This window comes from Centropristis striata, chromosome 10 (assembly GCF_030273125.1).
Source record: "Centropristis striata isolate RG_2023a ecotype Rhode Island chromosome 10, C.striata_1.0, whole genome shotgun sequence".
Lineage (NCBI taxonomy): Eukaryota > Metazoa > Chordata > Actinopteri > Perciformes > Serranidae > Centropristis > Centropristis striata.
Window position 1 is genome coordinate 31,969,555 of NC_081526.1, and position 25,304 is coordinate 31,994,858.

The window sequence follows — 25,304 nt, forward strand, 5'->3', positions numbered from 1 at the left end:
GTTTTACAATCAGTGATTTACTGATTCTGTCTTTCATGTAGTTCTGTTGTTTTGTATGGTTTTATGTACTATGTGAGGCTTTGTACACGCTGCAACATATTTCATTTTTCTTATGATCCTAACCCATCGCAAATATATCCAATCCATAGATCAGCAACTTTAAAAATCTAAATAAAAAAACTATTCTGTCCAGTTTTTAAAAAAAAGTAAATCTCATATTTCAGCACATGATCCACTCTGCACCACTCTCTACCTTTAAAAAACTCAGCTCTTCAGAGAGCATCTTCTCTCCTAGCACAACACGACAATTCTACTCTTTAAAGAATATTGCTGCACTAATGGCTTTTATTGCATTATACCATGATTGTTTCCTTTTTTCTGTAAGTCACTTTGAATAAAAGTGTCTGCTAAATGACTAAATGTAAATGTAAGTGAAAAAAAGATATCTGTCAATATCAATCAACGACTTGTTGCTTTGACTTGACATCTCAAATGTTTAAATTTTGCTAAATCATGTTTTTTTTTTTGCACTCAAGGGATAATGAATTAAACTGGAGTTGTTTATGTTATGTTTTTTATCAAATTAACAAGTAAACAGCTCAGTGACTTTTAAAATGATAAATAAAATGATAAAATTCCACATGAAATTAAGTCTAATCGGAAAGTATGTCACACACGCACACGCGCACACACACACACACACACACACACACAGCTTCCTGTATTCCTCTAATGAGAGAAGTATGAGGCTCATGTCCTTGTGACATTATGGCAAAACACCAAACTGCGTCTTTATAATAAAACACTATTTTAGCAGCATCTCAGCAGCGTTCTTACAAAGTCACCGGTTCCAAGCGGAGGATTACTTCTTGGCATATGTGCTGCAGTTTGTTTGCTGAAACTCCTCCCTGCTATCAGTAACAGTTGCATACTTTATTCACCATGTCATCAACAGCTGGGTGAGCTGCAGAAATGTCTTCCCACAAGACACAGAAAAGAGGCTGCAAACTTCTTCAGCTCTAAAGAGCTAACAAATGGCCGGCTGACCTAGTTTGGATGGTTACAAAAATAAAATTTTTGAAAAGTTAACACGTTTATAGATTTTGATGCTTACGGGTGCTTAAGGGAATTCAGACGTTTTGACTCAAACATGACAAAGAAAAAATCTTTCAAATATGTTTTTGATGTGTCTTTTCTCTTGTCTTCTGACCGTGAATCACAAAAGTCATTAACAACAACAACCCGAGCTGAAACATGTGCTTTTCCAGAGGAAATTCCAGTTTGACATGACTTCCTGTGCTGGAGTGGGACCAGTGGATTGTGATGTACGGGGGGTAGAGGATGAGCCCACAGAGGGGGGCATGTACCAAACAATCCTCTGGGCTTCCACTCTTTCACTTTCCCCCTCCTGTTTTCTCCTCAACTCCTCTCTATCCTCTTCCTCCTCCTTTCTCTTCCCTCCCTGATCTGATAATAATAGATGTTAAAGTATGATGAAACGTAGTCCTAGCTTGATCCCATGTTTACAGCTCGACCCCCTTAAACACCAAGTCACATCAGTGAAAGGCTTAGAGACTAGAGGGGGGTGAGATTATATAGAAATCAAGACTCCCAGCCTGTACTTAGAGCTCTAATTAAACCTAGGTAAACAAAGAATGAATGCAGGATGCACATCACAGTTGTATCTATGTAAACCTGGGCTATATGTTGGCTGATAAAGGGAAACTTGAGAGAAGTAATTACAAGAGCAGGATACTGTTTCTTTAAGTAAACCCATGTGGCTTTGCTTTAATCCGCAAGCATATTTACAAAAAGGCAAAGTACATATTCATATGGAGATAATTTGAAAGCTTGCGGACTGTAAAATGACCATGCCAGCATTTTTGGCAGTAAGGATGCTTCATATGTAATTAGAAACTAAATCACCTGATATTTAATGCTAGCTCTGCAACTGTTTCTCCACATCTCTCTCAGCCTCTTCTCTGCAGCAGCCTGGTGAAATCATCTCATGGTAGCCATGAGTCACCGACTACAAGCAGACATTTCCACATCTCAATGGTCTGGCTCTGTGTGAGAGGTGTTTGTTCGGGAACGCTGACTGGACATTGCGGCCAGTAAGTAAGGGGCAGCACAGACTCACATTGTGTTAAAGAATGCTCCCTTCTCTCGGCTGAATTACTTTACTTCTTTACTGGACATCTTCAGAGAAATGTCATTTTGACGCAACAGAGCAAGATCCAATGAAAAAAATCTAAATCTCTTTAGAACTGATGCTGCTCCATGCTGATACATGTTGCACACGCTATGAGTTTAATAGTAGATGACATTTCAAGAAACATCATCCCCTCTGCTGAGTTCTGGCACTGTTGACTCCAGCACTACATTACGTGTGTTGGAACTCTACTAAACCTAATATTTTCCCCTCTGAACATGAGCCTCTTGGAGATTATCTATGTTTGTACTATGGAAGGCCATTGTACATTCATTATATTAAGTCGTTTTGCCAGAGAGTCTCTTTGTTTAAGCTTATGTTCCATTAATCTGGTAGAGAAATATGGAGGACGCCAGACAAGTCTTGACAGCGAACAGGGGAATCCCAAAATATGTATTCAGACTCAGTTAAGGCTCCATCACACACAATCAATATAAAGTCAAATAAAGTCAGTGTTTGATTTGTTTCTGAGTGATACAGCATGTCAGAGCTCGCTGATAATGATGCAACAGCTTAAGCTTTAACCCATTTGTGCCCAAAGACCATAGAAGCCACATTTGTTCTGATTGGTCTAAAGACTTGAAACCGGATCAGATAATGATATGGGCAAGTAACACAACTTCTTAGATAAGATTTAAAAAATGTGTTATTATCCAGATCTGCTTTGACCCAAATATGGCCATATAGGTAGCTTTTTATGATCAATATTTATGTTTGTAGTTAGCCTTTTGCAGACCCAGGGTTGACCCAGGAGACACTTGTTCCCGACTCATTCATGTTTTGTTCAATTTTGCTTTTCTGTTAGTTATTTCAACCTGAAGTTAACTGTTAGGTGACGTCATTAGGTTAAGTTACTTGACATTATATTACTTAACATCACGTTACTTAACATTACGTTACTTAAACATCACATTACTTAACACTACCTCACTTTACAGTATGTTACTTAACACTACGTTACTTTACATTTTGTTACTCATCATTATGCATTTATGCTTTGCTGTGGTGGAATGTTACTAGTACATTTACTCAAGTACTGTACTGAAGTACAATTTTGAGGTACTTGTACTTTACTTGAGTATTTTAATGTAACTTTATACTTCTCCTCCACTACATTTTTAGGTAAATATTCTACTACTTACTCCACTACATTTAGCTGCTAGCTTTAATTTCTTTACAGGTCGAGATTAAATGTAAAATATATGATCAATTTAAAGAGATTAGACTTTTTAAAATTAAATGTTATAACAGTATATTAAGTAATTAAATGAGCCCTATCTTTACAAAATTGAAACGCTGCTTACATAAAAGCATTAATAGCTACAAATAATGTAATATTATATTTGGAAAATATAAAACAGTCCGAGTGGGTTCATTCTGCATAACGAGTACTTTTACTTTTGATACTTTAAGTACATTTTGATGCTGATACTTTTGTACTTTTACTTCAATAAGTTTTGAAGGACTTTTACTCGTAGTGGAGTAATTTCACAGTGTGGTATTAGTACTTTTACTGAAGTAAGGGATCTGAATACTTCTTCCACCACTGATGCTGTGTTACGCTTTGTTACATTTAGTTACGTTTTGTCATGTTATGTGAAATTAAGTGATGTTTCACAATGTAACATTGTTGTGTTTTTTTCTAAATCTAACCAAGCAGTTTCGTCTCAAAACAGAAACATCACCATGACATCAACAAAACTGTGACCACACGATGGTTTCACACCATTAAAATAGAACATTCATGTTGTTTTAAGAGTCAGTGACAAACTACCTATTCTGCTATTTAGGCATGAGGACATGTTGCTTTATCAATAGTTAAAAGAAGGATTTAATGAAAATAAGGAAAAGATGATACTTCCATATTCATTATTTTATATACACAGCAGATCTGTTCATTTGTCTCTTTTCAGCCAAGCACTTTGGTCTGTTTTCAAAAATGTCTTCATATTTGTACTTAACTGATCCCAGAGAACACATCCACAAAAGGAAATTAAAAACCAGTTGTGGTAACAAATTGCATAGTGGTTTTTAACTACAAATGAATCACTTATAAGAGGATTAAATACTTTTATTATTAACAGACTGCAGTAATGTAATTCCTCCAGCTTCAGCTCCACTACAAGAAGACCACCTGAGCAGAAGAATGACCCTGAGGCCTTCCACCGAACTTATATGAGGCATTTCACCATCAAGTCAATCAGCTGTCCGACAAGTTGTTAAGAGCCTAAACATAACTTGGACCGCATTGCTAACCCTTGTCACCCATGTAGCTCCACTCGTTCACCCTCTGCAGTTGAAATATACACAACCTCGCTACAACTTAGAATTTAGGTTGGACCACAACCTGTAATTATGGCTGACAGTCCCCATGTTGTGGCATTTAAACAAGTAGTGCTTAAGAAACTGACAGACAATATTATCACGTTGTTTAAGAATTTATGAGAAGATTACATCTAAAAATTATGATGTTATATATTATTGTATATATATATTCTTATATATCAAGGTTTTATAAAGCTGACTTGTCTGTAAGTCAATCATTGCTTATTACTGACACTGGCATTCGTCTTTGCTGAATCTACTACCAACCTTAATCAGTTTTAGCTGAATCATTACCTGCCTCAGAGCACCTGACCGCAGAGACAGAGGTTCCCAGCTGGGACATAACATCTTATGAAATTGCAAGATTCAAAGTAATTACAGCAGCCTTTGAAATAGTCACCAGGGGAGAGACAGAGAACATGTTCAGAGGGAGGGCTATATTACACTAAGACCTGCCAACCTGCAGAGGATAAGCTCCAAAGGGCAAAAGTCCTACTGATCTTCTGGAGAAACTACAACCAGCTGTATCAACACTCAGTGTGCAGGCGCCGTGCACAGCAACCACAAAGGCATTAACATTAAGGTTCTGTTTGTTTTACTGGCACTTAGAGATGAATAATATTGCTTTTTAATTGTCAAGAGAGATCATTTGTGCCTAAATTAGACGAGAACTAGCAATTATCTATCACTGTTATATCAACACTACCTTTATGGACAATTAAAGAGGTACTCCACCAATTTAGTGTTGCACTTCCATGAGGTTGGGGGACCCACATGAGACAGATTTGAAAAAGAATGCTTTAAAATTGAAGAAACAGAGGCTGAGATAATCTTTAAGTCGTTAAGTTCAAGCTATAAAAACTGGATAGTGTATTTCCCATAATGCAACAGGAGACATCTTTCCTTAGATCCTTCTGGCCTTATATGTGTCCACATCCTTTCTTTAAACCTCACACCTCCAGGTTGTTATTAGGGATGTCCATGAGTACTCTCAATGTTCAACAATCCACTCATCTAATAGTAAGTTAGCAACTTAGCATGGCCACGTTAGCTAACGTTACTTGCCGCAATTTTAAGTCAACTGAAATGATGTGTCTTGATTAAACGTGACAAAACGTTTCGTGCGTAAAACTACTGTCACACTGTAAGCTATGTTGTTGACTTGTTTATTTAAATTGTTTCTGTAAGCAGTGATGCAGCATATCTCTAGGGCTTTTATTGTGAAAGTTAGGAATGGATGGAATGAAACTGTAAATGCACTTCCATCTTGGATCAGACTACGGTAATTCCATATTATTATTTTATTACCTTCATTATTACAGGTGGAACTTGTAACTCTACACAACAGTATATTATCTCATCTGTGAACATTATTTCTGTCTGAGTGACATCACATCAGTAATAGTGGCTGTTTAACAATAAAGACAACGACTCCCATATCCCACGTTACTTCACAACGTCATCAAAAAGTCATGTTGGACACATTTTGTTTTTCTTGAGAACTCTATAATAACTAAATGTGAGCATCTGAATCTGAAATTTACGGAAAAAAAAAAAAAAAAAGTTAAAGTCTCAAGCCCAAACTGAGATAACCCTGATGACATCATCATAAATCATTGGAGTTCACCTTGATGTGGCGTAAAACGTTACAAAAAACCGCATCAAATTCGGAATGTGTATTTACACTGTAATTATATGAATATTATGTTAAAAGGGATTAGCAAATTACCACATCCTGTTCTATTTACATTTTAGACATCAACCCATTGTACATTAATGGACACTGTTAAGAGCACAAATATCAACGTGGAATTTGTTAATTTTAAAAAAATTAAAAGACGTCCCATGTGAACTTATTGGCCGAGCTCTTTCCATAAGACTACTATGAGCAGCCGTTCTGGCACATTGTTGATTAGAATGAAAATAAGACAATTACAGCGCTCGGGAACCCAGCCCGTTGTGTGTTTACGCTCCATCCTGTCATCCTCCCACATGGACAGGCTGAGAGGATGACAGGGCAGATTGGTAACTAAGTGCCAATCAAGGGCCAGGAAGCCTGTCAGGGGAAGCCATAATTGCATGGCTTTTGAACAAATACTTACTTTAACTTGAACCTGCGGAGGTGTTCAGTGTAAAGAGAAAACCATGCTCAAGTCACCCTAAAGCAATATGTGCACGCTATGTCTTTTATCAGCCCCTTCCAACTGTATCTAAAGGCTAAGGAGTTTTTTTTAAAGAATATTTTCCGAATACTGCCAAAGCGACTATTTTAACATCTGGAAGTCATCCCCCCACCCCTAAGCCTCCATTTGCTGACTGCAATAATTTGGTTTATAAGTAGTTCCCATGGAGCGGTCCTCGCAGGCACAATCTGCATTAAAAATCTATCAGCTACATCATCTGTGCCACCAAGACATCCCAGGTTCCCCCGCCAGACGCTACATATCAGACGACTGTTAAAACTCTATCTTCCTCCAATGTGTAACTCAAGACAATGTTCAATCTGGTGAGGCCGACCCCCTTAACTTGGGAAGAAAAGAGGCGTGTAATCAAGTCATAGCTCAAAAATGCAGCATGTGTTTCTAATCAGGGCCGTCTGTGGACCTGGTTGAATTCACATGTTTGGACGTTTCAGCTTTGGTAGAAAACAGCCCATTTGTTGCAATGTCAGTGATGTGGCAACAACAACTGGAACCAATTTAGGAGACAGAGTGACCTCATGTAGGTTTTGTTGATTTGAAATAGCAGATTTTTTCTTTTGAGTTTCTCTCAGAGAGAGGGGAAAACTTATTGGCTGCGGTGAATATTAAAAATCTGGTGATAAAGAGACAGTTGTAACTCTAACAAACTTAAGTAATTCACTGTAGTGTTTAGGCTCTTTGATGTAAGGCGTTAAGTGGCATCTTTGAAGATGTTTTACAGCTATGTCAGTGTCTGGGAGGAGTAATGTTCCACACACACATGCAGAGGCATGACTCTATCTCTAAAACCATGGGCACACACTCCTGCTTTCTGTTATTGGAGTCAGTGATCTGTTGCTGTTTCTTTTCCTTTTTCCATGTTCGCATGCCTAAATCTTACTCCAAATATTATTTTCTCCTTCTTCCATTACACCTTGTACAGTAGGTTTAGTGTGAACTATATTTTCATCCCGCTGATCTATACTGGCGTCACCATTTTCCAATTGTGAGCTTAAAGTCTGCTCCTTGATCTCATTCGCCAACTTATGTTCTCTTGCAAACTTTCCGCACATGTGCAGCCAGCCATATGACTTCCATTCTGAGCTGTATAACTGTGCTGAATGAAACAAAATGCAACATTTGTTCTAAACATGTTTTCAGTTTTGAAAGATTTGATTTTGTAAACTCATCTTCCTCAGATATTTTTCCAATAACCCCAATGCTCTCAACAGGCTGCTGGACTCTTTTTATTCAAAAATTGTGTTGATAGTTTACTGAGAAAACGAGACTGCATGCAATTACGTAGTTTCATCAACATTCAACCACACTCAATTTGAAGTTCCAACTTTCCATATAAAAGTCCTAATTAAATGGAGTAACACTGGTAATTGTAGCCATCGGCGAATGCAATACCCCAGTGCTAGTCAGTGTTGTTTTAAACAGTGTGAATGCTTTCTGTTTAAAGGGACAGTTCACCCTTAAACCAAAACTACATATTCTTTCTCTTGCTTGCAGTACTATTTATTAGTCTTGATTGTTTTGGTGTGAGTTGCCAAGTATTGGAGATATTCGCTTCAAGATGTCTGCCTTCTCTCAAATATAATGGGGCAGTATATGGCGCTTGGCTTGTGGTGCTCAAACTGGCAAAAAATACATTTAAAAACTCAACAGAAATGTCTCTTTCCAGAAATCATGACCTGGTTACTCAAGATAGCCTACAGACCTTGTTCAGAGCAGTTTACCATCTGAACTATCTATAATTTCATGTAGGAACTATAGAAAGAAATGGTTCCTGCTCAGAACAAGATCTGTGGACTGTCTTGAGTAACCAGATAACCAATCATGAAACAGCCTGGAAAGAGACATTTCTTTTGAGTTGTTCAAATGTATATTTTGGCGCTTTGAGCACCACAAGCTAAGTGTCATATAGCCAGATTATATAGGAGATAAGAATGGCTGTGGCTGATATCTCTATTTAACAATACAGACTGATGAATAGCACTACAGGCAAGAGGAAAAATCTGTGTATTTTATCTTGGGGTGAGCTGTCCCTTTAAGCATAGTGGCTAGTTTAGTAAATAAAGAGCCAGGTATTTCCCCTCAGGAGCTGGTGGGGACGAAACCAGAGCTAAAAAGAGAGTGAATATGTAGGGGGAACAAAGTGATTAATGTCAGTGTTATTTGTGGGTAGTAACTCTGGCCCCATTGTCTTATTAAGTTCCCACAGCCCCTTGGTGGTTAGCATATTTTCAAGTCAACTGAAGCATAAGCCTACTAGCTAAACCATTCCATTGGTACCCCCCAAAATCTGCACATTAAAAACCATTCCATTGCAGAACAACTGGTCATTGTGTGGAGCAAACCTTAAAGGCCAGCCTCCCCACACATGCACACATGTACATAGTCTCAAAGCACTGAACCACATTTTCCCTTAGTCTACAAAAACCATGAACTTTCCATTGTTTTTATTTGGTCGAAATGCAATCACCTCACCCACCACTGTTCCATGGAAAGAAAAGCCAGCAACATCACTGTGCTGTTTCACATGAACAAATATGGACAGAGACAGTTCCTCCACACGGAAGTAGAAGCTGAATAACACTGAGCCTCCAAGAACTTTGCAACTACACAATACAGACATACATTAAAATAAAATATTTTTCTCTGGTCTGAGTCTTTTTTTATAATATCCCTTTAAAGCTTGATAATTGTCCATGTCAAATGCGGTGTTGCCCCATTTTCCAGCATTAGTAGAGTGAAATTATTTTGTTCAGCACAGTTAAAGTGCACTCACACAATAAGAGATATGGCCTGGGCCCAGTGCTGCGTTCACCACAGGGTGGCACTCTATCAGCTCTCACACCTCTGTCTTTGCTATATGTGACACTGGTCTTAAAGAGGAAAGCCAACTCATTTTACTTAATGATATAATGTAAGAAAAACTTAAGTTATCCAGAGGGAATGGCGGCTTTTAAAAAAAAAAAACAGTGCTGTCTGTGCTGCACTCCATCAGGGGCCCATCAAGTGAACTTTCCAGAGCTCAGTGTGGCCCATGACATCATATAGAAACAACACAGTCCCCGTGACGACACAAGAGATCAAACACTACGGCAGAGAAAAAAAAGAGGGGGAAGCACAGTTCAAGTAAAACAAGAAGACTCAGGTGTTCCAGGTCTCGCTGCTGCCAGCTGCAGACATCAGAACACCGAGTGACTCAGAGAATCCAACAGCATCTCTCCTTCCCATGTCTCCTCACATCTGGCCTGCATTAACATGCAGTCTGTGCTCCCCTCAGAGGCGCGCAAGCTCTGGTGCTGAAATTCTTTTTGCAGATGTACAATGTAGTCCGAAGAGAGAGGGAGAGGTGGGGGGGGGGGGAGAAAACGGTTGTGGTAATGAATGTTCCGAAAGTGTTTGAGCGGTGCAGGAGTAGTGCAAAACCGCAAAGGTGCTCATTTCCCTCCTCTGCACATTTTCGGTGCCTGAGGGTGACATCACTTGCAATCACTGACAGATGTCCACAGGACTGTTTCCTGACATACACGGCTTGTTTGCCAATTGCAGATAATCCACAGTGGAGCTGCTCTCATCTTGTTTAAATCTTCTGTAAGCTAGTCTTCAGTAAGGTTTGTCTCAATCAGCACCAGATAAGTTACATGTTCCATGGAATAACTACATTTGCAGCTGCTATATGAGACAATTAAGTTGTCATGTACAAGAAGTGTTCACTTTTGCAAAAAAAGAAAGAAAGAAATTCAACAAAGGAGGCAGGAAATTAACAAATCGGACAAATTTGTCTCACCAAAAGTTACTTAATTTAGTGCACATCTAAAGGAGTTTCTTTTGCCACTCAGCAGCTTGTACAAGCACAAACAAAAAGTCCATGTTCAGCCCATTCAAAGGTCAACCAGCAACCTTCACACATTACACTCAAGATAAATTAAAATAAACAGCAGAGGGGTTCACTTACCACTGGTCACGTCTTGACATGTAACAATCAAAACCTGAGCTACCAGAAAAAGGAAAGTCCTTAAATGCACAAAGCTCATCATGTCTATAAAAAAGACATGAGCCGTCCTTGTGCGTAAAGCGAGGGAAAAAAGGATGAAAAAGGGAAAAAAATGCTCAGGTTATCACTGCACCACCATGAATACAAGAGTATCTCTCCTTGTAAGCAGCAAGCAGACCCAGCCCAGACTGCGTGAGTGCTTTTTTGTGTAGTTACAGCTTTAAATGAGAAGAATGCTGGCCAGCCTAATTTTCCTCCCCCTTTTGTCAGCCCTCTCCCATAACCATCCTCTCACAGGCTTTTGTGGCTGTGAGAGAGCTACACCCATGTTCACAAGTTCTCATACTTTCCAGTGATTCTTTGTCTGTCTAGTTATCTCACAGTGTAATAGTGTGGCTTACAGAAAAAGATACAAGGGCACAGATAAGGGAAAATTACTTTGATTTTAAGGTGCTGCTGATTTTTTTGACTCTCTTCAGAAGTGGTCGCTAAGCAAGATCATAAAAGTGCTGTTTTATTGCTGTCTCTGGGGGCACAAAACAAGACGCTCAGTAAGCTCAGAATCCCTTTTTACTGGGCAATTAAACGTAAGAATAGAGTTTATAACTACTGTTTTCTGATGAGAAAATTGTAGTTAAGACTCCAAAGCATTCAACATTTCTTGTCGATTTCTTTGCTTTTAAATTTTGCATCTCTTGTACTGTTCTTGGTCAAAAGTGAGTAAAGACAGATAAAAAGCAGACTGAAACTGTGTGTGACAGTCACAGTGGGTGGTCATGGTGGTAGGTGGTCATGATGGGGAATCCAGGGTTTAAATTTAGAGAGAAATCTGGGGTCAACACCTCTTGACTTATGGTGAGAAAATGGAATCCGTCCACATTGCTAAATACCAGTTTTAACTCTGATTAATATACAATGTTTTAAATGACTAAAAACAATATTGGACAAGTCAGATTTGTCAATGCATGTTGTGTAAGTGTGTATTAACAATGAGGCTGTAAACAACGTTCTTAATCTGGACTCTAACACATATTAAAACTAGAGAGCAGTGACCGACTCCATGGCTGTTGCCATGCCTAACATTTGCTCCAAAATTTAATGGCTTCTTTCTTTTCCCACACTTTACCAATAAACTATATTAAATATGGACGTAGTCTCCATGACGTCACCTATAAGTGTCTAGAGAGCCAATGTGGAGCTTAAGTGGGTGGCTCCTGTGACTCTGTCTGTTCCTGACTCCTCCTAACTCCCAGCTAATCCAAAAAAATGGCAAAAAGGTGGAGCATGTAGGAGATGATGGCACCCACCTGTCACTCAAATAGGCCACGTCCTCAATTTTGCATAACTTTAAATCTTAATGTAATTTAAAAGGTGAGTCACATTAGAATCCACCCCAGAACAGTTAAAGGGGAAATCAGTTTTGAAGACCAAAACCAGGCTCTAAACATATTGCTTCTGCTGTGAAGTTGGCCATTTTAACATGGGGGTCTATGGGGATTCAACAAGTTCTCCAACATAAACGTCAGAAGAGGTCGTGTGTCAGTACCACAAATGACAGCACGCAGACACGTATCGCAGCTCACGGTACAATGGCAGGTTCTAAAAATAACACACATTTACGGGCCGTGGTTGTAAAAAAATAATGCAGTTTCTCTGGATTTATGTTGTAAAACCACTGATCTAGGTTTAGGGCAAAAGACTTCTGGTAAGGTGTCATAAAAGACAGTTTAAACAGTAAATAAATGAACATAAATGCCGGAAATTAAATAATTACAAGGGTCACGTGACTGCCTCAAGGTACCTAAAAAACGTTATTAAAAATGTGACTCAGGTAAAAAAAGGTTTACTTTTGTTTTCACATGGGACGCAAACCCCACTCTCCTGGGTGCACGTCCACCACTCGTCCGACCCATCCACCACTCTTGCTTCCAATTGAACGCCCTTTTAAACTTCGCTTGGCTGTCAATCACAACTATGTCAGCAAGATGGCGGCAGGCGTGTTACAGCAGATGCTGATCCGCTCATTTTTTCGCTGCCTGTACACACAACCTATATTGACGTTTTTGATAGGAGGAAACCCTCAAGTAGCCATCCTAGGAATTGCAGTTTTTGGCACAAATACGTTACTTAATTTTTCAACCTTGATGGTTGCCGCTGGGCTCCACCATTCAACCAAACAAACCGAGCTGAAAACATGCAACATTATCGCCTCCTTGGAGGTGGTAATGATGTAAGATATCATTTACAACACAATCTAATATTTTTCTGTCATAGTTGACACATAACATGCCACGTAAATGTCAATATACTGCCAGATTAAGACACAGACATATAAACTTTATGGGTGTAAGTCTTAATATGGCCCCGCCTCTGTCAAATGACACAACTTGGAATGATGAGCCATTCCTTTTCCTCCCAAAAGACATGAAGGAATCTCTTGTAGTTTAGTCACTGAAACAAGCCATTGATTCATCCTTGGGAAAAAAATAGACATATAAGGAGGAAAAAAAGATCCTCTACAGAGTGGTTTGTCACAGTTTCTTTCAGTTGTGGCAATTCATGGTCAGGAACAAGAGTTTCTGAATACATGGTCTATTTTGAACAACTCTAAAATCTTGACAGAGAAACAATAAATAAGTGTTTAACGTCTTATTTTGGTAGCTGTAAATAATCGTTCAACTAACTAAACGTGCAGTTAAATAACCCTAAATACACAAAAATCTATTTGCAGACACATTTCAAATAAATGTTTTAATAGGGAACTTATTAAAATGACACAAAGGTTTTTCGCCCAAGCTTTGCCACACACACTAACCCTAAAGCATATGACAGGAAACAGCTGTGTGCCATGTTCACAAGGTGCTAAAAGCATCAGGTGATTGGCTTTCCATCAGACAGGGTGTGTGCAAATGTGTGTTTGGTTGGGTGGGGGGATTGGGGGGGGGGGGGGGGGTTCAAGAGACGAGAGCTGAGCTAATGGGAAAGACAGCTGTTTTCTTGTTCGCCCTGCCCACAAACCAGGTCAGCCAATTCACAGTTCCCCCGAACAAGACTCACAAGAAGCATCCGTTGTATTTTCTGTGGAAACATCAGGGCACTGCAAATGCTGCTGCTTGTTTTCCAAAAGATTTTCTCATTATAGAGAATGATGCCAAAGGGAAGGTTGCTTTGGGAGTCAATTTGTGTTTTGTCCCCTGCTGGTCTGTATACAAACTAGCTTTGCAACTGATTGGCAAACTGGTTGGAAAGTAAACACAAAATTCTACATTCGGAGTCAGTGTGCCTGGCTGCTTCTGTGTATTGTTGGGCGGCTGTATCAAGAAATCCTTACTTGTATTGTAAGATTGGTGACATTCTATGATTTTCATGTCAACAAATCCCAGGAAAAGATTAAAACAGTGCTTTGGGAGCACGTGTGCACCTACGTCTTGGGTGATCCCAATCTGATAGGCAGCAGGTCAATCTACAACTCCTGGTTTCCTTTTACATAAAGGCACAGTTATGAACATTATGCTGTCATCACTTACAGTAATTTAAAAGAGAAGGTGAAGGACTGAAGGATTATTTTGATTCAGATTCCGGGGGTTTGGAGATAATTATCCAGCTCTGCTTCCTGCCTTGACACATAAAAAAATGCCTGTTTCCTTCTTTGACAGGACTGTAAAAAAAGAAAGAAAGTCAGAAAGAAAGAAAAAAAGAGGGAAAAAAGGAATTCTCCTTTCTTTTGTTGGGACTTAATGGAATGGTACAAGTTGGACATGCAACAAGGCATCTGGTCAAGGTTATAAATGTCAGTGTGGCCAGAGGGATGGAGACCAAGCAATGGTCAAATTAACCACTGGATTTATAATTTACCTCATTGTATGAGAGAAAATATTCTTTAGTCACATAGAATTGTACCCTGTAAAAGTGAAATATCCATCATAAGCATATATTACAGGCTATTTGTAGCTCAAAGAATTCTTTCAATTACAGTTTATTAAGCTTGTTAACATGTCCATATGGTGTTCTTATATGCTTCAAGACATATCAGGAGCAGAATAAGCGCTCAACCCCATGGCTGAGCTAGCGGTTTATCGTTAGCAGCATAACGTTAGCTTAAAACAAAGTCTAACATTAACATCTTACGTTCAGTGTTAATAGCAGCGCAAATGTGTGTGACCCAGTGTAGGCCTGCAGCCTGTGGAAAAGCAAACAGGTTCTGGGACTGTTTACTAGTTGAACCAACTGCGAACCAACACCAGCACCAGCCCAGCAAAGAACTAGGTTCACGTTGGTCTAAAAGGAGAATATGTCACATATGTTCATTAAGCATTAGCATTTCTTGCATTAAGATTAAGTTAACTAGCTTGCTAAGCTGTTAGCCTCAGTGGCTTCCAGACATATATTGCCATTGCCTAGCATGACTTCTTACATTATATTTACGAGCAAAAAAAAAGTGATGTCAATGTTAGTTAGGTTAATGTGTTTTACTCATAGCACATTGTTCAAAGAATGACAAACAAGATTCACAGCTAACTTCAGATCTGTTGCAGTCCCATGGGCTAAAATTAACAGCTAAAAGGTCTTTTAAATTAAACTACAGCTGTAACTTTTATACTTTAACTCCTGACAAAAACTTTTCTCATCAGACAGACAGACAACCTTCACATTGACACCAACCCTCTCCGCCTCTCATGTGGCCTCTCTTTGCCGACCTGTTACAAAAAAAAAACTATTCAAACACAGTAGACACAGATTGTGCTTAGTATAGAAATAAAAAAAATATTATATTATGAAATAAACCACTCAGGATCTTCTTGTTATCCAGCAGCTGGCTAAATGGGCCTTTTTTACAACTTGTCATAGCACAAAAAGCACAGGTGTTACTAATAACAATAATGATGATCTGTTTTCAAGTATCCCGGTAAACCGTGACAGTAAATCAACATGCACAGTGTCAGAACCTGAAGCAGCTAAAGGAAATTCAGCCATTATTCATTTTATTATGAACACCTGTGCTTTCCCTAATGGGATTTTTTTTTCTCAGATTATACGCTTTTCATGTTTTCAGGTTACAGCTGGACGATCTTGAAGGAGTTGATGTGAAGCAAACTTTATTAGCTTTTAATCTGTGTTCATTCATCTTATGCAGACATTTAAATGTTACAAGATCACAACTGTGACAAATAAGTTTTTTCCTGTATCAGTGTCATTTGTGGGTTTTGCAGAAAGTTTTCAGATACACAGATAAAAACAAGCTTTTGCATAGGAACTGTTTCTGATCGTAGGACGCCATTTTTTAAAGCTGCTGTAGAAGGAAGTAGTTAACAAAACATTGCTATGGTACAACTGCCATCATCCTCCATTCCATTCCTCCCACAGTATTAAACTCCTCCTATTCACCATAGTTTTTTTCTGTTTTTTTGTTCTATGCTCACAGCATACTTCACACATTCTCCTCCTCTAATGTGATGCTAAAATGGCACTGCAGCTGAAATTGATGACTGCAGCAGTTACAGAAAACGTCTGTTGCGGTGATGTTGGATACAGGCGGATTCAATAAAAAACACTTTTAAAAGGCTCAAGAATGTCAGGCCTCATTCTAAAACAGCATGCTTAGATTAGCTTTTTTTCTCCAAATATTCATATTTGTTGTTTATGCTTTTGCATGCTTTTTCTGCAGATGTAAAATCATGCTACAGCTGTAAATTCCAATCCGATATCAGAGAGTCACATGGATCTGATGGTATTGACAGATATAAGGGGTTCTTCTTTGATACGATCCCCTTAGCTTTGGGCCGAAACAGAGAATGGAAATAATTATCAGCGTCTAAGTCTCCAAGGCTACGCCTGCCAAAATATTGCAATAAACAGACTGTGCAGCCAGAGCTCACACACCATTAGTAAACTCACCATTCCTCCAACAAAGTTACCAGCCATAACCGAGAACTAACATGGTTTCCACGTTGGGCTTTCAAACATCACGTTTTAATCCACAAGATGGAATTCCTTTTATTTCTGTTACTTTCTTGTAAACTAAACCATTGGATTGGACAGGAAGAATGTTGGAGCAGATGGATTGCACATGGAGCCAATTGTAAAAATGCAGACCTCCATGTTGTATATCAGAGTATGTAGTGCTGTCAAACCATCCCACGGAGATAAAAAAAAAGAAACCTCAAGATGACCTACATTATTATACATATTATACACAGCTGTTTATGATATCTTTATTTATGTAGCACTTTTCCAAAAACGCCATGGACAATTTCCAAGGGATTCCGCATTGTGACAGTAAGCAACATCCCCTTTGTTGCATGTCATTTCCAAGCGGCAACCTCTGGGTCTGAGCAGTGATGCAAACCAGGAAGTGCCTTAAGCTGCATTCTACCAAAAATTCCAACAGGGGTCGCTGACGAAGGTTGCAGAAGCGCTTAGGTCCATTTATTTCAAAACAAAATGAGAAAACTTCTCACTTGATTTATTACCTCAGAATTATTTTTTTAGGACAACACTATGTTCTCAATCACTAGAAAAAAATATTCCTCAAAACAATTTGATGTTAATAGGGTAAATCATGGCCCCATTTAGAAGAAAATATATGATAAAGAATCGTATGATTTGGGGCGTGGCTACCATTGATTGACAGGCCGCTAACAAGGCAAGCCCTCATCAGAAGAGAAGCAGAACAATGCGTATCCACGGCAACGTGTCCATCAATTTTAAAAGGAAAAAAAAGATGTTTACCAATTTCATCTCAAAACATTGAGCCTTTCACGCTGTATTTTCACTCAAGCATATTTTTATTCATTAAAATGTCTTGTTCAGCGTTTGGTTGGACTAACAGACACTCCAAGGAGTCGCTGTTTAGTTTTCTTCGGTGAGTAACATACATTTTGTTTTTGTTTTTTTGCTAGCCAAAATTAACATCCCAGTCAATGCTCCAGTTAATGCTAACATGAATTAGCAGCGGCTTCTCTCAGTCAGGTTGAGGTGTAGAGAGGCTGTAGTCAGTGATCAGATCCCTCTCACTCCTCCACAGTCCAAATATGGTCTGCTGTTTCCAAGAACAAGATAGCGACACATGTAAAGCAAGATAGCGACAAGCGTAACGTTGAACTCAATGCCTAAAACTGGCAGCCCTCAAAACAATGGGTGACATCACGGTGACTGTGTCCATTATTTATATATAGTCTATGGTCATTTCTCATTTCCTGCCATCACTCTACTATTGGCTGTCTATTAAATACATAAAATGCCCTACCAATAACATACAATAAAGTTGAAAAAAACACTGAATTGGATATTCTTACAGATTGAGACAGACTGTTCCAGTTTGGAGGCTGTGGCCACAAATGCATGATTACCCTTTGAATGGTTGGGAAGTTCAAGGAGAAACTTATTGGCAGACCTTAGGGTACATTCCAGAGTGCAAAGCGTCCAAACTGTAGGCTGGAGCTGAGCCATTAACCACTATATATTTGATTAGTAAAATCTTAATTCTGAATTCAGCTGCAGACCTGTGGAACTTTGGCATTTGTTAAGAGCCTTGCTGCTGTGTTTTGGGCCAGCTGTAAACAGGAGTGTTTTCCAGCTGATGCAGGAGTAAACAGAGCTGGATTTGATGAGATAAAAGCATGAATTACCTTTGCTAAGTTTGTAAAAGATCTGAAAGATCTCACAGAGGATTGATGCGGGTATACAACCCAGTCTCCATAATAAATGTTGCCATTGTATGTTTCCGCAAACTACAGTTTTAAACAGGTGGTTAAAGTTGTGAATGCAAATAAAATCCACTTGGTTATGTTTTAGGCGTGAGACGTATTTACTTTCGGAAGTCAATTTACAGGTTAACATAAACACTGAATTTGGCGTACACATGGGACAGGATGAGACCTGAAACCCGGTCTCTTGGGTGAAAGTCTGTTTCACCAGGCCTGTCATCAGGGAGGGTCAAAGGGTACAGGCCCAAGGCTGAAGGGGCCATGCAAAGGTCTATGGTGCTGGATCATCTGTGTACAGATGAGGGGCCCAATATGGAAAACTTCGTTGGGCCATCCATCCACACCAACCTTCCCCTTCAGTGGACTTCAATACTCATACTACTTCACCAGATTCTTCTTCTCTAGATGCTAAAGGGCCCCAAGAATGTTCCATGGACCCATATCTGTGGTTTGCAGAAATGTTCAATGTCAACATTTTTTGCCGACTGTTGTTTCGATTATGTTCTTGTTTTGACCTTTTTGTTAAATTAGATCTAGAGGACACCAGTGTTAGATAAAATCACACAAAACCTGTGCTTTGTTGCACTGAAAGTGAAACTCCTGAACGAGCTGACAGCCAAAGAAAGCCTTGACAGAATTCTCCCAGGCAATGTAAGCGGTGAGCTTGACTTCCTACAGCGGAAAAATCTCCCCTGTTCTATCTCCTACTTGTACTTCAACAGTCCTCCCTCTACTCCTCCAGACTAAGCCTGAGCCTCTGCCTGCCAAAGCTGTGATGACTTTCCCCTCTTTCCTAACATGCCGTTTCATGGTCTTGGCTCATCTGCTAAAGTCATCTCGCCCCAACCCCCCCAACCCTCCTAAAACCATGAGACATTTGAGGCCAATAAAACAGAGACAATAACAGGGGACGACTTTAAACAAGGAAATCTAATTTTCTTAACAGAACAAAACGCACATCAAATGTACAAAATGTTCAACACAAACAAACATGAAGCCCTTTTTTCCCTCTCTGTACTACATAGTGTTGTAAATCTATTCTGGTGAAAGAACCGCCATGTGCCTGTCATCAGAAATGATCTAATATCTTTTTTGTAATATCAATCAGCCACATCAGGACAGATCTGTCCAGCTGATTCATGGTACTTATCCTCTATTGTCAAGTGGGATTAAAAAGCCACTAGGGTTGAATAAATACTGAATTAAAAAAGCTGCATTACTACTTTAATTAAGAAAGACTGCAATGGGTATTTGTGAATGGATATTTTGCATTTCACACTTTACTTTAAAAAATGAGCATCACTTTTTCAGTAGTTTTAAATCCTTGTTTTCTCACTGTAATCGAGGATGAAACAGTGTTCTCACCAAATTAGCTTCTTTGATCATGTAATTCAAAACTCATCTGGGCTGCAGGAGATTGTTGTTTTTAGCATGAAGCACATTTCCGGCATATATGGGAGGGAGACCTTGTAACCTACGCCAGGGGCCCTCCTCAGTGCCCACACATGCACGCTGCATGCTGCAGTGAACCCTGCATGGACTTCCTTTACCCCAAAGAGAAATCAATTGTTTCCTCCATCTTCCTGTTGAACTCTTGATGCTCGGGCACAGTATCCTGAAGAAAACAAGCCTAGGGGTGATTGGCAATGAGGTTTTCCTAGTTTTACAGAGAGTTTCTTATAGTTCCAAAAGTATAACTCTACATACTAATAGGTATGTGTTCATTTTTGACTTTAACTACTTGGTTAAGTTAAGAAATACAACAATGTTGCTGGCTTAGGAAAAGATAGCCTGGTGTAAAACTACTGCTGGAGATGATGGAGTTACTAGTGGTGGAATGTAACTAAGTACATTTACTCACGTGCTGTACTTAAGTACAATTTTGAGGTACTTGTACTTTACTTGGGTATTTCCATTTTATGTAACTTTATACTTCTACTTCACTACTTTTTGAGGCAAATATTGTACTTTTTACTCCACTATATTTAGCTTTAGTTACTTTTCAGGTCGAGATTTAACATATAAACTTGATCAATTTAAAGTGATTTGACATGTTTATAAATTAAAAACCACATAACAGTGTATTAAGTAGTTAAATGAGCCCGACCTTGACGTCAAACAATACAAATAATCTAATAATGTGCTTGGAATATATTAAATAATCTGAGAGGGTCCATTCTGCATAGGGAATACTTTTTCTTTTGAAACTTGAAGTACATTCTGATGCTGATACTTTTGTACTTTAACTTAAGTAAGTTTTGAATGCAGGACTTTTACTTGTAGTGGAGTAAAAAGTGTAGTATTAGTACTTTTACTTAAGTAAAGGATCTGAATACTTCTTCCACCACTGGCAGTTACGTAGGACTCATAAAATGTGATGTAGAATGTGAATGTGACACACATGGATGTTAATGTACATACGTAACTTGAATAACAACATTGACTTTTGGTTTCACTGTGGACATGAACACTGGTTTCCTGGCTGAAAGTCCTGTGTTTGTTTAACCAAATGACCCAATGCCTGAGAATAAATAAAAATATGGGTTTTTATAAGCTGATGCACAAACAATTCGATTGTACATATGCACTCATTTTTTGGGGGAGGACTATCAGTTAAACAGTAAAAAATGATACAACCACAACACTTTCTATTTCTATTTCTATTGGAGCAGCTTATTAGAGAAATTTGCATTTTAAGCTCTTTTTTTAACATTATTTGGTTTCCTTAACCTAACAAAACCAAGATAATTTCCCAACTTTAACGACATGTTTTAAACAGTGATTGTTATGTTTATGTATTGAGATATACACTTGTTGTATGCAATAGAGAAGGGGAAAAAATCAATACAGCATAGTATCGTGATATTTTGCTCGGCAATATTAAAATCGATACATGGCCGTCAAGTATCGATATTTAGTGTATCTCGTATCTCGGGGCCCCTGGGGATTCACACCTCTAGTATGCAACCTACAACAGTCTCTTGATCCACTGATGACATTAAACATGTTCCTTAATGCAGCTTTAAAGGTACACCGTGGAGTGAGCACTGGTGGAGCTATGAAACATGTTTTATACCATAAGGGGTTCTGTTTTGTTTGTCTGTTGCATGCCAATGATACAACACCAGTCCTGCCCATGTTTTACTTACTATTCTACAGGTTTGGTGCACCAAGATATTCAGCAATGTACCAGCAAAAACAGGAAGGACAAAGACTACTAGCAAGTAGACGTGAATGTTAATAATGCAGGATACAAATGCTTTTGAAGTACAATACTGAACTTGCCCATAAATTTTGTTTGTTGATAAGAAAGAACTGCACTGGGCCCCTTTCAGGGAGTGGACCTCTTAGCTGGGCCGAGCCAAGTACATGTGTCAATTTAATGTCTATTTTCACTGCCCCTTTCCCATTTCTCCTGACAACAGTATTCCCTGCTTTGTAATGGTGATAAATGCTCGTCAATAGGTCCTTGTAGGAGCTATCGGAACAAGTCCCGACAAACACAGCAACCAATAGGAATGTCGAGTGACAAATGAGGAAACGAAGCCATAACACAACAGTGATCAGTCACAGTCTCAGACAGGCTCCTCCAGGCGGACAGCGAGAGGATCTGGGGAAGGGATTTCCTCAGTAATGTGGGAGGACTAACATGGGGAGTAAGCAGAGGATCTCATTTATGGCAAAAAATAAATTCTCTTCAGTGGAGAGTATAAAAGAAAGACATCCATTCCCCAGTTTGTGTCAGTAGCTGGGTATATATCACGTCATGTGCTGTAGATCATTATTGCAACCACATATTTATGACGTTTCATCGAGGGATAATGAAGAAACCTGCCTTCTATCTGCAAAATCGATGAGGATTACTCTTTTAGAGGTTGACAAAAATCTACTAAACTGAATGTGAAAAGAAGGAGGCAAAGCTTGTGGTAAGCCCTAAATAAGACCTATTTTATAGATTATTATAATAATAATAATAATCCCAATCATTTGTCCCATTTACTGCTAAAGCTAGCTTCAGAATGGGAGGTTGCTGTAAATGAGCAGAAGCAGCCAGAGAAGTGGAACAGCCAGAGCAAATAAGTGGTATAAAGGTTTTCAGAGTGGCCTAATGTCTAACCACATGTACATTTGGTTTTACATGGTTGTGGGGAAATGATTTGCACCTTGTGGAAAATATGAGGAGGGCTGAGGCCACTGAGCATGAGTCATTGGCCAGCTATCTTTGAGGGGGATGGAAGTCCTGCCTTTGAGTGCCGGACTCAGACATTTGTTTACTTTCCAGACAGAGGAGCTGAGAGGCACGAGAAGGGGAAAATGGTGGGTTAGTTCACGTAACACGTTTCAGTGTTACAGGCAATGGTTTTGATCAACTGTTTGAACAATTAAAGTGCTTATTAAGAGGATGTTTGAGAAAGAAAGAAAAAAAAGTACTTTATTAATCCTCAATTTGGGAAAAAGACCATTTTTACACTCTGTTGTTTTTACTCATTACACACACTCAAAATGCACACACATGCACACAGCTGGGTTTCCATTATCCAGTAATTTTATTTTTTCGTCTGGGAAAATCTGTTGAAATCCAACATATTTGAATCTCTCTGTCATAATGTCTGATGAGGATAATTCCCTCTAAGCTGCATGCTTTATCTCAGTGGTGGAATATAACAAAGTACATTCACTCAAGTACTCACTTAAGTCGATTTTTAAGTACTTGTACTTTAATTTAGTATTTCCTTATGTGTAACTTTATACTTCTACTTTACTACATTTTAGGGGCAAATATTGTATTATTTACTCTACTACATTTAGCTGACAGCTTTAGGTACTTTTCAGATTCAACATGAAAAAGTACCATACATTTAAAATGATTACACGTTTATAAATTAAACCACATAAAATTATATTAAGTAGTTAAAATGGGCCTTATCTGGACAACAGTAAAATGCTTGCATAAATGCATCAATACAAATAATCTGATAATAACTTAAGTAAAGGATCTGAATACTTTCCCCACCACTGCTTATTCTCTTGTATTTATCTGATAAAAAGGTCTATAGTGAATGGAAATTATTTGATCACATTTGAGAACACCCTGTTACCAGATGTTACCACTTTCAGAATAAATAAATATTTATATACATATTGATTCAAACAGTCTGCCTGGGGGATTCAACTCTGCAAGTCTGTGTCGCTAGGTTGGCTTGAAAAGGCTAGCAACATGGTGAGTGGCTCCTGGCCTGACAGCAGTGTTGTAGTCAAGACAACCTAAACCAAGATCAAGTCAATACCAAGACCACGGTGTATCGAGACCAAGACAAGTGACACACAGCTGTTGGTTGTTTTGTTTTTATTTTTATTTTATTTTATTTTTTCTTCTTTTTTTGCTGGGACAGTTAGATTGTATAAATTATATGTTAATTGTAATTCAATGATTGTAAATATTGCTTTCTTTTACTGTTATTAGTTTTTCTTTTCTTTTAAAATGAATAACAGAATTATAATAATTTATTGTAAATATTGCTTTCCTTATCTTGTTATCTTTTTTTCTGATGCTTGCTTTGGCAATATATACATTGTTACGTCATGCCAATAAAGCCAATTGAATTGACAAGACCAAGACTTTCAGGGGTCGAGACCGAGACAAAACCGAGACCAGTCCCAGCTGTCTCTGTTGCTTCGCAAAATTTATGTTACTGTGTTTTCTTTTTTTGTAATTGTGCACAAAAAATCTTTGTGGTTCAGGTAACCAAATTTTACTACTGACAAGTTGGCTGACATCTTCTCACGGCTTCTCCTGCCACTAACTTTTGAGGGGGGCGTGTGAAAGGAGGCGGAAGAGGTGACAGCTGTTAACGGTGACAACAATTTCAAATTATATGAGTTATGTTATTGGGTGTACTCGAAGCAATACAATTTACACAAAATCACAGTAATGATATTAACAAGTAAATCCAAAAATGCACAGTTGTGGTCTTGAAATAAAATCCTGAGTCCGCTTTGTCAAGACCAAGTAAAAATGCAGCAAAAGGTTCGAATCCGGCCTGAGGTCACCAGCTCTTCTCTTCTCTTCTATGCTGTGGTTTGCTGGGGGGAAGCAGCAAGAAGAGGGACCGCTGAGCTGGACTGACTGGCTCAGTGGTGGCCACAGAGCTGGACTCTCTGGTGACAGTGGCAGAAAGAAGGACTCTGGACAAACTGTTGTCGATACTGGACAACATCTTCACCAGGCAGAGGAGTGCTCAGTGGCAGACTCCCAGTCTAGCTCCATTAATATACTCAAAAACTCTTTCGACATCAGCTGAGTCAGGGCAGAGAAGACAATAGACAATGGGCACTTTCATTCTCTGTTTGGCACTACTTTCCTGGACATCTCTGCAAATGTGTAATTTCTGCAAATGTTTCAATTTATCTGCAAATATTTAAATTTCTCTGCATATATTTAATTTTTATACAAATGTTTAATTTCTTTGCACATGTTGAATTTCTCTGCACATATTTCAATTTCTCTGCACATATTTAACTTCTGTGCAAATGTGTAATTTCTCTTCAAATGTTTAATTTCTCTATACATTTAAATGTCTCTGCACATGCTTAATTTATCTGTACATTATTTAATTTCCCTGCAAAGTACAATTTCTCTGCAAATGTTAAATATTTTAGCAAAGGTTTTCATTTAAATTCAGATTTATCTGTGGTGTCATTCTCCATATAGCCTACGATCAATTGTTTTGAAGCTCAATATATTCAGACAATATTTGCCTAGAATTTCTCTTTCTTGAAATCTTGTAGTGACACCAATGTTTTCTATCAGAAACCCTGGCACACACAACACCATTAGACATGCATTAATGGGGCAAAATGGCTGCCACAAT

The 25,304-nt window shown here is 38.7% G+C and overlaps 1 protein-coding gene across 1 annotated transcript in view; it reads right to left on the minus strand.

Moving 5' to 3' along the window:
- The window catches only part of col5a2a (collagen, type V, alpha 2a), a 57,470-nt gene extending 46,559 nt beyond the window's left edge, over positions 1 to 10,911 (minus strand). Inside the window, exon 1 of the mRNA XM_059343091.1 lies at positions 10,688 to 10,911. Within this exon, the coding sequence (XP_059199074.1) occupies positions 10,688 to 10,769 (82 nt within the window). The 5' untranslated portion in view covers positions 10,770 to 10,911. The remainder of the gene's footprint in view (positions 1 to 10,687) is intronic.
- Between the last annotated feature and the right edge of the window lie 14,393 nt (positions 10,912 to 25,304).